This window comes from Amblyomma mixtum, chromosome 3, assembly GCF_055824585.1.
Source record: "Amblyomma mixtum isolate Tamu chromosome 3, ASM5582458v1, whole genome shotgun sequence".
NCBI classification, from domain to species: Eukaryota; Metazoa; Arthropoda; class Arachnida; order Ixodida; family Ixodidae; genus Amblyomma; species Amblyomma mixtum.
The window spans coordinates 404,752,764-404,765,585 of NC_143014.1; the positions used below are offsets into that span (position 1 = coordinate 404,752,764).

At 43.4% G+C, this 12,822-nt stretch overlaps 1 protein-coding gene across 1 annotated transcript; it reads right to left on the bottom strand.

Annotated features, from left to right (window-relative positions):
* Window positions 1-223: 223 nt before the first annotated feature.
* On the bottom strand, window positions 224-1,027 carry LOC149357459 (uncharacterized). The gene has a single exon (XM_089577925.1). It carries the CDS (start codon window positions 915-917, stop codon window positions 366-368), a length of 552 nt encoding a protein of 183 aa, XP_089434051.1. The 5' UTR covers window positions 918-1,027; the 3' UTR covers window positions 224-365.
* Window positions 1,028-12,822: the final 11,795 nt, after the last annotated feature.

Below are 12,822 nucleotides of genomic sequence, written 5' to 3' on the forward strand. Positions count from 1 at the left end.
TTTTTTTACAAAAACTGAGGGCGGCAAGAAAAAAGCAGTCATTACGACCGCTTGACAAGCCTCGCCACCCCTACAAAGAGGCAGTTTGGTAGCGACTATGATGGTTACTTCATACACTGGTAACAACGCAAGGTACACGGAAATACAAGGCATGTAAATATATGCATAAAAGGAAACATTTTTTTTTTAAATACGTGCATAAAAAGAAACTTTTTTTTTTTTTTTTTAAATACATGCATGAAAGGAAACTTTGTTTTCATTTTGCATGGACAAGTAGTAATTCCGCACAACAGAATAAAGGTTTTACACAACATTTACGGTTCAATGCAATAGAATTCTATACATGGGTACGCATACTGTGGGACCTAGCTTGCAAACACATTTCGAATAGCCGAGACAGACATGCTGAGCAACATGTCATAAAAGGACGTGTTCAAGTATTTGGGAAGAATGTATTTTAGTGTGGAAAAACCATAGTTTGTTCTGCATCGTGGTAATGAATAGATGATACGCTGTCGTGTCATATACGGTGTCTGATGTGGTGTAAGTGTCACAATGCTAGAAAGAAATGTGTCGTCTTCGGCTATTATTTTTTTATAGAAGCATGCAAACCTGTAATCGAACATTCTTGTTACGGGTATCATTCTGTATTGCTGGTAGATAGGACGTGTCGGAGCATCATACGGTACATTAGCAATTACGCGAAGTATTCTTTTTTGCAGTACTAGAAGCTTCTGGATGTTAGATGCTGTGGTTTGTCCCCATACAAGGAAGCAATACGATACATAAGAATAAAAGAACGCATAGTACAGATTCAGCTTAGTTTTGGCGGGTAAAATATGTTTATTCCGCGAAATTATCCCAATATATCTGGAAAGGGATAGGCACACTTTGCTTACATGAGCGTCCCACGACATAGTAGCAGTAAATACCACTCCGAGTAATGTGAAGGTTTCCACGTACTCAATGGGGGCGTTGTCAAAAGAGAGTGGTGGCACACTGCCTATATGCTGCCCCTTCGGATGGAACAATAAAGCTTTAGTTTTTAGTTTGTTTATTTTTAATGAGTTCAAAGATGACCACTCAGATAATGATGACAAAACTGTATTTGCGGTGCTAGTTAGTTCTTTGATGTCAGGTGAGGACAAAAATAGACTGGTGTCGTCAGCATATATGATGTATTTAACTAAGTTACTGATGTTGCATACGTCATTAATATATATGTTGAATAGGAGCGGCCCCAGAAGGCTGCCCTGGGGCACGCCGTTTGTGATTGCTAACAAGTCCGAAGAGCAGTGATTTAAAGCAACATACTGGCGACGAGCACTGAAATACGATTGAATGAGACAGAGGGCGTGGCCACGTATACCGTAGTGGTCGAGTTTTTTAAACAGAGTTTCGTGATTCAGTGTATCGAATGCTTTGCTAAAGTCTACAAAGACGCCTAAGGTGAGGTGTTGAGCTTCGAAGTTATTTAATATGTATTCTTTTTGATCAAGCAAAGCATGCTCAGTTGATCTATGCTTTGTGAATCCATACTGACAGTTGGCTATTACACAGTGCTTCTGTAGGAAATTGTAGTAACGTCGATGCATTATTCGCTCTAGCCCCTTGGAGAAAAAAGGTAGTACAGATATTGGCCTGTAATTTCCTAGAACGTTTTTATCACCTTTTTTATAAATAACCACAACTTTGGCCACCTGCATGGCAGCGGGAAAACGTCCTGTGCGAAGCGCGGTATTGTAAATATGTGTAAGGCATGGCACGATCAAAGGTAGTACGTATTTTACAGGTAAACTTTGAATATTACTTGGGTCAAGACTTGTCGTGTTCTTTAAACTTTTGCACACCGAGTAAACCTCAGCTTCGTCGGTTGGTTCAAGAAACATCGATTCGTTTAGCCTGTTGCCCAAAAATCTAGACATACCTGGATTGTACTGACTGCATCCAACTTCAGTGAAATATTGGTTGAAGGCATTTGCAAGGGACGGCCCAGCGATTTCCTTGCCATGCATAACTAGGCTCGCGAGGTCCTGATGTTGGTTATTTCGATTTAGCAGAATATTTAGGCGTCTCCACTTTTCTTTCGGGCGGTCTGAGAGATGCGCATTAAACAAGTTATTATAGTAGGCAGTCCTAGATGATTTAATTTCGCTGTTTAAGCGGTTCCTTAGCGACTTATAAGTGGCTAACACTGCGGGGGCTATTTTGCCAGCAGGATGTTCCATCGATGCATTGAACTGCCAATATTGAATTGCCAATATTCAATATTGTCCTGCCCTCCAGATCTATAAATAACATCCTGCAACGAAGGGACCTCAATGGCATTTTTAAAGAAACCCCTGAAAATTCATTTGTTCTTCATAGCCTAACAACAGGCTGCCTAGTGATGTGCATACCTCTCCCTAACTTTTTATCCCTCCATCGTTATCAGTCTGTTTGCCTCCATGCCTTATCCTCTCTGTGAAAATCCTTTTTTTCTCACTTTCCTTTCTTTAAAAGGCACCCTAGACTGAGTCTTCTGTGCTGCTTGAAAAAGAACTCAGCAGTACTATTTTGCCAGCGTGACTCGTTGGTGCAATGCTAGCGTGTCTGACTCCAGATCAGAAGGCTATGTGTTCGAGTCATGCCCGGGTCAACTTTTTGTTCTTCATGCACTTCTAAGGCAGTGCATGTAGATAAAATGCACGAAATGAAAAATTAGCCATACCTTCGTGTGCTGTTGAGACCTATTGTTGCCTATTTTTATTTTGGATAACATTCATCAAAGAAGCGCATGACGGCCCTCTCAGCTTGTTGTCATTGGCCATACCAGAACATTGAAGAGCCTCTGCTGTTGAAGCAAGAAAATAAATATCATACAGTAACCCCCATTATATGAACGCAAATTCTCATGTGAAAAAAAAAGCTCTTATTGATTGTGCTTACATTCAGTAGTAAGAAAACAAGCAAGGACAAATTTGCTGTTTATACGTCTTTATGACAAGTTAAGGAAACAAAGTGAACTTTTTTTATCTCCACTCGCACCTTGATTGCGATTGCAAACCCCGCCACAAAACAAAAATGGCCTTTTAATTTAAAATTATAGATGTAAAACAAGAGCCCTGAGCCAATCAATATCGCATTAAAAAAAGTGCTAGCTGCTTTCGGGCTATACCTACACGGGTTTGAAATGTTAAAAGAGTACTTGGCATGAAAGAAGAGTTGCTAACGAAGCGAAACAAACAACAAAAAAAACAGATTGGTTTTCCAGATCTCTTAGTACATCAACTATCAACTATCAGTAGACAGTACCTGCCAAAATGATAAATGTCTGTTTCATATCAGACTGTGATTGCATAGTTCAAGAAGCCAAGTCGCAGTCTTTGCTCTTTACAGAATTCGAGGACATGTCTGATGGGTTGAGAAGTGTTGAAAAAGAAGTCAGATATTGCATTGTTAGCTCAAGTTGCTGGCAAAATAGTAGCGCATCTGATCCCAGGTCAGAAGGTTGCATTTTCTAATCACGTGTGGGTCAACATTTTTTTTCTTAGCGCATTTCTTAGGTAGCGTATATAGAGTGAATGCGTGAAATAATTAAAAGTGAGCTGCAACTTCTGTTCTTAAATTGAATTCAGCCTTACAAACAGCCAATTCATCTATTTCAATTGGCAGACGAGTTAATCATTCAGTTTGTGTGCGTGTGCATGACTGCTTAGACATTTCATTACCTATTTTTATTTCGGATAACAGCCCTGCCAGCTCGCTGTCGTTGGCCACAAAAAAACTGAAGAGCTTCCCCAGTTAAAGCAAGAAAAATAAATATCCTGGAGTAACTTTCATGAAACAAACCTACGTTGTCGCATGACAAAATGGCCCCTCTTTCTAATAAAGAAGTCCCTCTTTCTTCTGAATCACATTAAAATTTGCGGCACATGACTTGGTTATGATCATGTTCCACTTTCGGGAGGGTTACAACAAGTGCTTTACAGTTGAAGAAATGTATTAGTATGCTTCCGGTATTTTGCACTTGTTCCATTAAGATTGCCGGATTTGTTGTCCATTCCTACTGTTTAATGTGGGATCCCAACAAAAATTATTGATATGGCAGTGTTGATAGGAACATTGAATTGGCTCCTGTCGTCATTCCCTGTTCCACAAAGTGGGGTGGCGAACTGCTTTGTGTGTGATGCAAGAGAGCATGCAAAGCCAATTTACGGGCATATTTATCTGTGATAAGGCTTCATTGGTCCCTCTAGCTGATGAAGCACTTTTGTCAGCATTGCGCATTTACACATCTCTAACAGCATGATCAGGTTTCCACATAGAAACAACTCTCTTAATGGTGCTTGAAACAAAATGTTGGAATCCACGCCGTTGTTTAAATTCAGAGCAACAATATGCTGTCTGGTAATGTCAAGGACAGTCACAAAGAAATAGCTGTAAGCCAAGATTTATGATTTTTAGCACCCCCCCTCCCCCTCCCCACAAACACACACACATGCAGTTGTATTGGAATAGAAAAGCTATGACCTCATTTCTCTGGATTCTGTATGCTGGGTTTAGTCGACGCTTAGCGCTTGCTTTCGGCCTGTCAGAGACGAACGCATCACTTTGTCCTCTTGCAGTTGCTTTAGGAAGTGGAGCTAGAACATTAGAAAATGTGGAACAGCATCAACCATCAACCAGCAACAACACATTGAAGGTCTGACTCCTCAATGTTGGCTTGAGAAAGTCTGCCTTGCTAGGGTTGGGAGCATCGTACTCCTTTAGACTTAAAGGGCTGCTTATCACGTGGTCCGGACATTTTAAACAAAAAGCCCACTGCATAGGTGAGGCATCGAAGATAACCACCGCAAAATAATAGAGCCGTGCTTGCCAGGGTTGCAACCGAGGACAAAGCGACCATTTGGTTCCGGACGTGTGCTCAGTTGTGCAGTGCAGCCTCCCCCCCCCAAGCCACACTGAGCAACCCCTTCCTCCAAAGTAGGCCCCTGGGTCCGCCCATGGCTCCACAGTGCTGTTTTAAATGGCCAGCCCAGCATGTAAGAGGCCAAGAATTCCATTTATGCATCTGGCTACAAGTAGCGCCATCCCTCGTCTGCAACAGAGGGACAAAAGCAGACAACTCGACAACTCGGAACAAAAACTGCTTCCTTTTCACAGGCACTCTTTTGACGAGCGGGAAATATGCAAGTGATTGGCGTTTGCAATGCGCGCCCGCTCGCTCTGCTCCCTACAGCCAGCGTGGTTGCGCTTATTGCTTGATCTACGCCACTTGCGGTGGTTAGTAATTGCCGCCGTTTTTTGCAGTTTCTGTCTCAAAAACAGCGAATTTTGGAAGCGATTACTGGTGCAGTGTCTTCTATTACTAATTCTATCCCTTGTTTTTAGCACTCTTTCTTTTCACATGGCGAAAAGTTTCAGTAGTCTTATAAAAAACACCATAAATTTCACTTGCAGGTTTATTGGAGATCCTTGAGCAATGATTTTGTCCTGTGGACATAATTAAGTGGGCTAATGGTGATAACCTTGGTTTAAATTCATTTTTTATGCCCTGGCTCTACCCTGACAACCATATGATGTGATGCGACAAATGTGCGTTAGCAATGTTGGTAATGCATTTCACTTCTACGTTGATCGCCATCCCACTACATCTTAGAATTTGATTTCACTGGGCTTCTAGCGGGCGGAGGTGGGGTGGAAGTTTCCAGTATTCTTATATTACAGGAACACTATGCAGCAACACACACACACACAAAGGCCAGCACTACGGCACTTTTGCGCACACAGAAAAGGTCATTACCATACGGCATTTGTAATTTTGTGTGCATGCACGCACAACAAGCACATGCAAGCAAAAGCCTATACTGCAGCAAGTGCACTGTCGCATTGCTTTTCGATGATGTTATGAGCTCAAAATACAAGGAGCGGAACACCTTTTAGGAGCAGTTTGGATTTAGTTCTCATCACTTTGCACAGTAAGGGGACAAAAATACATGGGCCTCAAACGGGCGCCTCGCATTTTCACCCCATCCATTGTCCAGACCACGAGTGTCTGTACTAACAAGTGGTAGATACACTGATAAGGTTTGGCCCCTGGAAAAACTGTCCTGTCCATAATTCTCATAGTCCAATTGATGAGGGTCTTAATGAAGGGACAAGCTAATGGCATTTTTTTCCGAGGTTGCCTGGACAATTTTGCAACGAGGTATGGCATTCTACAGAGCCTGGCACCCAACCATAGTAGGATACAACTTAAAAAAAAAAAACAGCAGTTGCTAACACTGGGCCGCGGTCCGCGGCGTCCTGTATTAATCCGCTGGCCAATCGCAACAGTAAACGAAATCACCTTGTTAATGTTTGACTATACCAAACAAACCACGTACCAAAATTCTAGAGCTGATAGTTTTTTTCTTGTGATAAGCTCCTTGTTTAGGTAACAAGAAACGTTTAAGCAGCGGACTACTTTTTTGTCGTGGAGGAATTCTGTGCGCAGAGGCTGAATGTGGGAGGAGCTTCACTGCAGACTTATGTTGTATCCCACTATATGAAGGTAGCCTCCATTTCGGCTCGCAGTGCAGGGCACTTGCAACTGAAGTAATATCTACATGATCCATGGACAGCTATAACTATATTTATTTAACAAATATCCGACCTATTTCACATATTTAAAACTATTCATAGAACTTTCACCAGAAAGGCCATCGTAGTTGAGTGCTGTATGAGAGCTTTTTGCTTTAAAACAATGCTAGGCTTGATAAAAAGGTTAGTAGTGGTATGCGAATTGTACTTTTTCCCAACTGAAGCGAACATGAAAAGCGCAGCTTTGCAACTGAATTGAACACGAATAGATTAGCTAAAATTCGATCGAAAGCAATCAAATATTGAGAGATTATCAGAGTTTTATCACCGTTGTACGATAAACACGGTAACTATGGCAACTGCTAGCGTATGGCAGGTGTGGCTAGGCAAAGCAACACGTATACCATTGACAATGGTAGCAATGGCAACACGTACGGCTAACCGGCTACTCTAAAACTGTCTACTGAGAGAACTGTGAACATAATGGACTATGCGAAGGAAAATGATATGTGTAAGTTAACGAACAGGAAGAGGACGGAATGTGTCAGAAAACAAATGCGTTTTTTTATATCAAACGAAAATCTATTTACAAGGGTACAATACGGACAATGCTCTAGGACCCATAGCCAGAGGCTAGTTTCGGGTCCATCAGAATATTGTACATTTTAGATGCGGCACGCGAAGACGACACATTGCGTTCATAAAGTAGAAGTCACATTCACAACAATTTAGAGATAAACAAAAGCAAGCGTACACAATACACACATCCTCACAAAAAGAAAAACAATCGAAATCAGGAAGAAGAAATGGGCATGGGCAGCGCATGTAATGCAAAGGCAATATAACCGATAGTTGTTAAGGGTAATGGACTGGATACAACGAGAAGCCAAGCATAGCAGGGGGCAGCGCAATGTTCGGTGGGCGGATGAGATTAAAAAATTTTGGGGGTTAGGGTGGCTGCAGCTGTAACAGGACTAGGTTAACTGGAGAGGTATGGGAGAAGCCTTTCACCTGCAGTGGATTTAGCCAAGTTGATGATGATTATTGATAGAATCGAATACAAATCAAATTTTTTGAGAGCGCAGCTCTTAGGCGCCTGTTTCTGCATTTTGCAGCGTCGCAGTTGTCCGTTGTAAACAGCAGTGGGCACCCTTCAAGCTGCGAAAGCAATGGCGCGGGAGCTTGGAAAGGAGAAAGTAAAAGCACAGCCTCCTCCCCTCCTTAGCAACCGGCACACTAGTGGGGGAGCAGCAGTGCATAGCAGCCATGACGTCACACAGTAGCGGTAGAACGAGCGCGCACGCGTCGGCGGTGGCCGCGAAACTGCTGCTCCTTCGCCTTACATCTCGTTCCAGTCGAGTGAGTGAGACGCATGGCTACGAAGCGGCCCAGTGATTTCGCGCCGACTGGTTCGGAGAAGCGGCAGTGGGTTGACCACAAGCCTTTCGCCAAACACACTTTAGAATTTCCAGTGTCTTCGGTATTCTTTTGAGGAAAGGAAATGCGCAGTATCTGTCTCACCCATCTCGGCGGACACCCGAACCAAAGGGAAGGTGCATAACTGCCCTCTTGGAACAGCGGACGCCTCACTCGCGCATTAAGCTACGTGGCACTACTGACAGATGTGCGCTCCATGCCTTCACATTGACAATATTGTGTCAGAAACACTGCCACCTGCCAGGGTGGCAGGGTGGGAGGGTACAATAATGTAGATATAAAGACAAGCGGGAATTTCTTACCACTTATGCGGGAGAACATCCCGTTCCTCTTGCTCGTAACGGCTCCCACAGCTGTAACAACCTAGCGAAATACTTGCGCAGACCTTGTCTTTGAGAACCAGGCATTGATGCAGCAAGTCGAGCATATATTCATCTATTTCTTCGTCCACAAAGCTTTCTTCATGACGATCAAGAACTGTTAGTGGAGTGTTTCTTGAAGATGGAATATGTGTGAAAAATAACAAGTTGTCTGTAATTGTACATACATGCCTTGCTCGAATTCTTTGCCTCAATCTATCGAAAAGCTCTAACAGCCGATGAGCTGCGCTCAAATTTCGCATTAGGAAGTAACGTATTTGTCGGCAATTTTTTTACGAACATTGCCTACTTGCGCGGATATTTAGTGAGCAATCGAAAGAAACAGAGAAGGCTGATTTTGCAGCTATAGGTGTATCTGGTAAAAGACGCAACAGATCTCCATTTGCGGAGTCGCAACACGGAGTCAGTGTATTAACTTTATCATTGTTGTGCTATGCGCATAGGAAAAGCGCATTTTGCTGTTGATAGCGGAAGATAATAAACTAGCACCACATTTCAGTGCATGCATGAGACAGGCGGGAGCTACGTATGTGGCTTGGCCTCCGAGGTCAGGCATAACGGCTGGCTCTGCTGAACCTGCCCATGCCCTGCCGAGTCGTACAATCTCTGAGGACATGTATGACGATTAAGATCACTGCTGCATGAATGGATAACACTGCGGGGCTGAAGCCTCCATTCCGCAAGGGTGACTCGATGCAGCTTCAATAGAAGCACTCCATCGAGGCACCCTACATCTCATTAGTAGAACGTTAAGTTGGGCGAGTTGGTATAGGTTCATGGTTGAAAAACAGCGCACAAAAGACTAGACACAAGAGTAAAGGCGACGACAGGACAGCGCTTGTCCTGTCGTCGCCTTTACTCTTGTGTCTAGTCTTTTGTGCGCTGTTTTTCAACCATGAACCTACATCTCATACATACCGATCGCGACTGCATGGTACGCGGCGTGTAAAGTAGCTCTTTGATGAGATTCACTGGTCACTGACCATGGTCAAACAAAAACAAAAGTGACGTTTCGGGAGCGCTACGGCTCCCTTGTTCACAATGAGCAACCGGCTCCTCGTCCCGGGCTTTTGTCCCGGACAAAAAGCCCGGGACGACGAGCCGGTTGCTCATTGTGAACAAGGGAGCCGTAGCGCTCCCGAAACGTCATTTTTGTTTTTGTTTGACCATGGTCAGTGACCAGTGAATCTCATCAAGCCATGATTCCTGACCTGACGGTATGCCGTCGAACCCTTGACTACATCAAAGTAGCTCTTTCTGGAATAGCCTTAGAAGAAAACTACTGCAGGGCTTATTCGAACTTCATACGAATTATTCGAAAAGTATTCGAAAACTTGGACATATTCGACGTGTTGCGAATAATTTTGAACAAACATTATTTGATTTGTTTAAATAATGGAGTAGGAGGATGTTCAATTCTTTATTCGAAATTTCCACATATTCGGGCGCCCCTAGCTAGTGGTTTCATTCAGAAATATGGCCAGCTCTTTTTGGTGTGTGACAAGTTCACCGGTCAAAGTTCGAACGATTTTCTCTCCTATGTACACCCAAATGAAAAGTGGACAGCGTAATACCAAGCGTTTCAGGGAATTTGATTACTAACTTTTAAAAATAGGGTTTTTGAGGCAGAGAGAAGCTTTTTTGCGGCATCGTATTACCAGTGTTGACGGACATCAAAAACGAGAGAATCATTTTAACAAGTAAAGTAATTAACTAAATTTTCATACTTTATTTTTAAACAATTTCAGATAGGCACCTGCTAAAATTAGAGGTTTGTAGCAGGCCATTATTAGTAGTCATATCAATTCTTGGAATTTCGAAAACTCGATCACCCTCAGCGCTATCGCTCGACCAAATTTTGCTATTTTGACTATAGTTCCGTGCACTGGAAGGGTTGCTTTGCCTGCATGCTTGGCAGAAGTGGTATTTTGGCAAGATGTCAAATTTTAAGTCCGCTCGATTCGCCTGCACTCCCTGCACCAGTTCTGTAAAGTTCCCATGCCCAGCTTTCCGGGACATGTACTACTTGCGCCATCTCTCGGCAGTGGCGGCGACAGGGCGCGTAACTGAATGGGAAGGGGCACAAAAAAATCGTAAAACGTGAACAAAAGCACCTAGAAAAAATGACCCGGAGATTTGCATAGTATACACTTGGATGAGGAATGTAGCGAAGTTTCAGTTCTGTGCTCTTAATACTGGAGCTTCCCAGAGCGTTTGAATATTATACGATGCTGCCTATCAGAGGGGGCCAAATTTTGCCTATTTTTCCGACTTTAAAACTGTATAGCACCGTAACACATATAGATATCGAAGATGACCCTCGGTTTTAGGTACCATAACATATGCTGTTTAACATGGTGCGTGTCGATCTATCATTGCTTTGACCCAGAAGCTTCCCAAGGCCTTTTTATCTGAAACCTGGTATTCCCTAACATATGAAAGATGGCGCCTGGTAGCTAGTTGCGCTGGAGAAGAGGTTAGAACTGATGAAATTATTTTCGTCCATTTTGATGCTTCCCTTTTTATATGCATATGCCTTGTAGAAAAGAACTCATGTCAGAGTTCGAACTTGGTGTATCAACCAGAGTTCTATATAAAGTAATAAGAATGAAAATTAATGCAGCAGCAAAGTGCTCGAGGGGTGCTCTTACATGCTTGTCGAGGAACAACTTTCCAACTTCTCGGCCCTGTGCTATTACTGAAAAAGTTTATTTGCGTGTGTGATCGTGACACAATAGGCTATGAGAGCTATAGCTCGTTTGAATTAGCTATTCTTGTTACTTTGGAAGAGCGTCGAGGCATTCAAACGGCCGGCATCAAAAAGTGTTCGTGGATATAATAAGTGTTCGAGTTTAATATTTTCATGCTGATATAAGATTTAATATAGCTTTACTCAGAAACATTCTGAAGCTGTTCAGTTGTCACCGGTCATAACATATAATTATGAGTCTAGAAGCAGATGGCCTCCGGTTAGAAGGTCATGTTGTTACTGTCGCGTCCATATGTAATGCTTTCAAACTTGTGGCTCACAGCGTTGCCGGAATATAACGAGTGGGGTTTGGCCTTAGGGTTCTAACCTGGGTTCAGAACCTTTTTTTCCATCGATTTTAACAAAAGTGCTCGTTTCAAGTGGTCGTTCAAGATCACCGGGTGGTAGAAATTATTCCGAGGCCCTCTACTACGGCACCTCTTTCTTCATTTCTTCTTTCTTCCTTTAGCCCTTACTTTATGGCGCAGTTCAGGTGTCCACCGATAGGTGAGAAGGATACTGCGCCATACCCTTTCCGCAAGAAAATAATTTTTATTTTTCTTTATAATGTATGGCCGTTGACATCCTTTGACCTTGCTTTTCGCGTCTTCATAGCATTTTGAGGACGATGAATTTTGAAAGCAAGCTGCTTGGGATAACGCAACTCACCTCTTATACTGTTAAATGGAATAATTTATTCCTTAAAATGACTACAGCACAGCCTGATAGTATAGATGTAAACGCTCCTCAAGCCAATGGCGTCATCGCGGCTAATCGTGTTAATCCGTGGTTAATCCTCTTGCACCTGCCGGCCCTCCTGAGATATCACTTTGGGAGTTGCGGGGAAATTAGCCATGATATCATGATAATCGGCCGTCGGCATTCGCTGGAGGGTCTGCTCTGACGGGCCTTTGACGCGGCATGCTTGTGCTGTAGCGGACTTAAGCGTCAACTCCAAGGGCCCTTCCTGGGCGTACGCGCCCAGCGTCGGCGCTCTTGGCGTACGCCAGAACCGATCTGCTCATGCGCACTGCAGGAGACGCCAGCGAACCTCGGCGGGGCGCCAAGGTTCCGGTTTACAAGCGGGGTCCGGTTTACAACAATAGGAGGACCGCAGGGCTCTCGGTGACACTTTTTTTCATGGTTTGAAGCTTTTTAGGTTCCCCCCAACTTTCTTCGCGGTTTAAGTTGTCCTTTAAGCGCCCCCTTCTTGATGAATCAATGAGAAACTACGTCACAAATACAGTCAGAGAGAGAGAGGAGGGGCAGAGTTTTGCACAGGGCGCCGAATAATGCAAGGCCGGCCCGGAACACAGCCGCTATGCCCACATTTCAGCAGAGGCGAAATGTAGCAACGCCCGGGCTATTTACCCCAGGAGATCGAATTAGTTAGAAGCGCTCCAGTGCGCTGTCCCCATAGCCCGTACTCAAACGAATTTGCATATATTTCATTATACGTATATTTAATAATAGCCCAACAAAAAGAACTAGAAGCTAACATGAATAAGCAATAAAAGCAGCCACGAATTACATGCCATGTTACAAAGTTAATGAGAATATCGAATAGGCAGGCAGACCATTATTGCATGCAGCGGAAGGCAGAATGTCAGCAAATTACCATGGATGATGGGTAAGCCTTCGTAACGATGACACTCAGGTGATGTGATCTGTTACGTTTACAGTATAATTCTG